Raw genomic sequence first — 2,500 nt, 5'->3', positions numbered from 1 at the left:
GAATACTTGTATGGCCATTCGCACAAGGGAGTTCTGTACAGTCGCGAATGGAACGGAGATCTGTATAATCGCGGGTGTAGAAGAGACCTGTATAGCCGCACGCACAAAGGAATTTTTGCAATCGCGGGTGGAAGACCAGTGTGATCGCGTGTGCAAGGGAGACCTGTATGGCCGCGCACGCAAAAGGAGTCCATAGAGTTGCGGGTGCAACGAGACCTGTATGATCGCGCGTGTAGGAGAGACCTGTATAGCCGCACGCACAAAGGAGTTTTTGCAATCGCGGGTGGAAGACCAGTGTGATCGCGTGTGCAAGGGAGACCTGTATGACCGCGCACGCAAAAGGAGTCCATAGAGTTGCGGGTGCGACGGAGACCTGTACGATCGCGCGTGTAGGAGAGACCTGTATAGCCGCACGCACAAAGGAGTTTTTGCGATCGCGGGTGGAAGACCAGTGTGATCGCGTGTGCAAGGGAGACTTGTGTGGTCGCGTAAATGGTATATGTTAGATTATGTGAATGGAGCTTGTAGGGTCCTAGGTGCAAGGAAGACCAGTATGGTCATGCAAATGGTATACGGGTTGGTTGTAAGGTTGTACGAGTGGGGCTTGTAGGATTGCTCGTGCATGCAGAACCTGGACGGTCGCGCGTACCATTAAGATCTCTATGGTGCAATCAGCGTAAGTAAAAGCTGGAAGTGGATAGAAGTAGGGTGAACAGATCACAGACTGAAGAAATCTGTTAGGCCATACAAGGAGCATGGATGACTGCACCAGTGGTCCTTGTAAGTCTTGCGTGCAAATATGACTCATAAAATCGTGCAAGTAAAGATAAAGTAGGCTTGCAATGAATAGATCACAGCGATTAACGGAATGCAAGATATCGTTTGCAATTTAACATACGACTAACACAAACAACCACCACTTCAAATCTGCTGGCCATCTGCGGGTGTTTCGGGTGGGTTTGGGGGTAAGTTGCCGTCGAAATATTGTTGGGCGTTCTTTCGACGAGATGACGGAACGATAAGTTCCAAAATAATAACGTTAGTATTCAGAGTGTTATGTCTGCTATTCCCGGTGGCGCGGGCGATTTCCAGGATCCGTCATTCTGGAAGGAATTTTATAAGGATTCCAAGAATGCTTTCGAATGGTAAGATCATTAATATTATTTACATTACTCGCCTCATGTATTTCCTGTTTGAGGCATATTTTAATGATATTTAAAATTAATATGTATATATATCTATCTGTTCAGGTATGGTGATTTCAAAAGTTTTGGACGCGTTTTAACTAGATATTTAAAGTCGACGGATAAAATTCTACAAATTGGATGCGGCAGTTCGGAATTGGCGAGCCAAGTATGGTACACTTCCATCCTTATAATTTTTGTTCAAGGCGTTGGTTTTTACAAGAGCGTTTTAATCAACAAAAACTGCAGAACATCTTGAACCGCAAACATGAAGATTATTTATCTCTCTATTAAAAAATCGGCTTTTTTGATAAGGGAATGGATTTGACGGTGTCATCGAACCATTTCGTTATACGCTTCCACTGCTTGTCCATGTATTTCCATGTTTGGGGCACATTTTGATGGTATTTAAAATTGACATGTGTAGACGTCTTACTTTATTATATTGTAAATATAATGTTTTCGAGTTTTAGTGATCTATGTATTTCTCTGCTTTCCTTAGTTTAGTGTCTGAAGCAGAGGAGATCATATTTTATGAAACTGGAGTTTTAAAAGTGAGTTTTTGACTTAAATTATACTTCCTTCAGTTGTCTTACTTGACTTTCTTGTTTTATAGCTTTATGATAATGGCTATCAGATGATTGAGAGTATCGATACTGATGAAGGAGTCATCCAGAAACAAGTTGCCAAGAATAGTTCATCCAGACCGGAATTGCAATTTGTATGTTGTTCTGCAGCAAAGGTAATGTTTTTCGCTTTAACCAACCACACTTTGTAGTTGCAGTTTGCAACCGCATTGATTATAGTTTGCTGAAATCTTCCTAAAGAATCAAATTGTGGTTTAGGTTTTCAGGTTTTTATTTTAATTTATTTACAACGAAGCCTATGAAATCAGTTCTTTGTGTTTTAATTTTTCCTAATTTCCTTCAAAATTTTTTTGAGATTGACGCACCGGACGGAAAATACAACGTTGTCTTGGACAAGGGAACGCTTGATGCGTTAATTCCATCCGCACATGAGGACATGTTGGAAGACGTAGAAAAGATGTTTGCTGAGATATGCCGAGTGCTTACGGTCGGAGGTCGATACATTATCCTTACTCTTGCTCAAAAAATGTGCTCAATTCATACATGGCATTTTTGAGAAACGGTTTGTTTTACTTTTTCATATGTTGGAAAGAAATTTTAGTCAAGTTTAGGAATAAAAGAGAACCAGTTGTGAATCGGTTTAATTCTGGTTAGCTATGAAATGTAATTTAAGTTTCGTGGAAGCATTTCTTATATCTGTTTCTCCCGTTCTAAACAATGGTTTGTAAA

The 2,500-nt window shown here is 40.8% G+C and overlaps 2 protein-coding genes across 2 annotated transcripts; both read left to right on the top strand.

Annotated features, from left to right (window-relative positions):
• Positions 1–323: 323 nt before the first annotated feature.
• LOAG_13265 (hypothetical protein) lies at positions 324–684 on the top strand (the record flags this gene model as incomplete). Its single annotated transcript, XM_003148773.1, has 2 exons — positions 324–488; positions 529–684. The coding sequence occupies 2 exons, from the start codon at positions 324–326 to the stop codon at positions 682–684; spliced, it is 321 nt and encodes a 106-aa protein (XP_003148821.1).
• A 372-nt stretch (positions 685–1,056) lies between these two features.
• LOAG_13262 (hypothetical protein) lies at positions 1,057–2,327 on the top strand (the record flags this gene model as incomplete). The annotated part of the gene is made up of 4 exons (XM_003148772.1): positions 1,057–1,145; positions 1,251–1,353; positions 1,801–1,926; positions 2,127–2,327. The coding sequence occupies 4 exons, from the start codon at positions 1,057–1,059 to the stop codon at positions 2,325–2,327; spliced, it is 519 nt and encodes a 172-aa protein (XP_003148820.1).
• Between the last annotated feature and the right edge of the window lie 173 nt (positions 2,328–2,500).

Source organism: Loa loa (genome assembly GCF_000183805.2).
Source record: "Loa loa unplaced genomic scaffold supercont3.471, whole genome shotgun sequence".
Lineage (NCBI taxonomy): Eukaryota > Metazoa > Nematoda > Chromadorea > Rhabditida > Onchocercidae > Loa > Loa loa.
The sequence above is the reverse complement of the archived record's forward strand: the minus strand, read 5'-3'. Positions and strand labels throughout refer to the sequence as shown.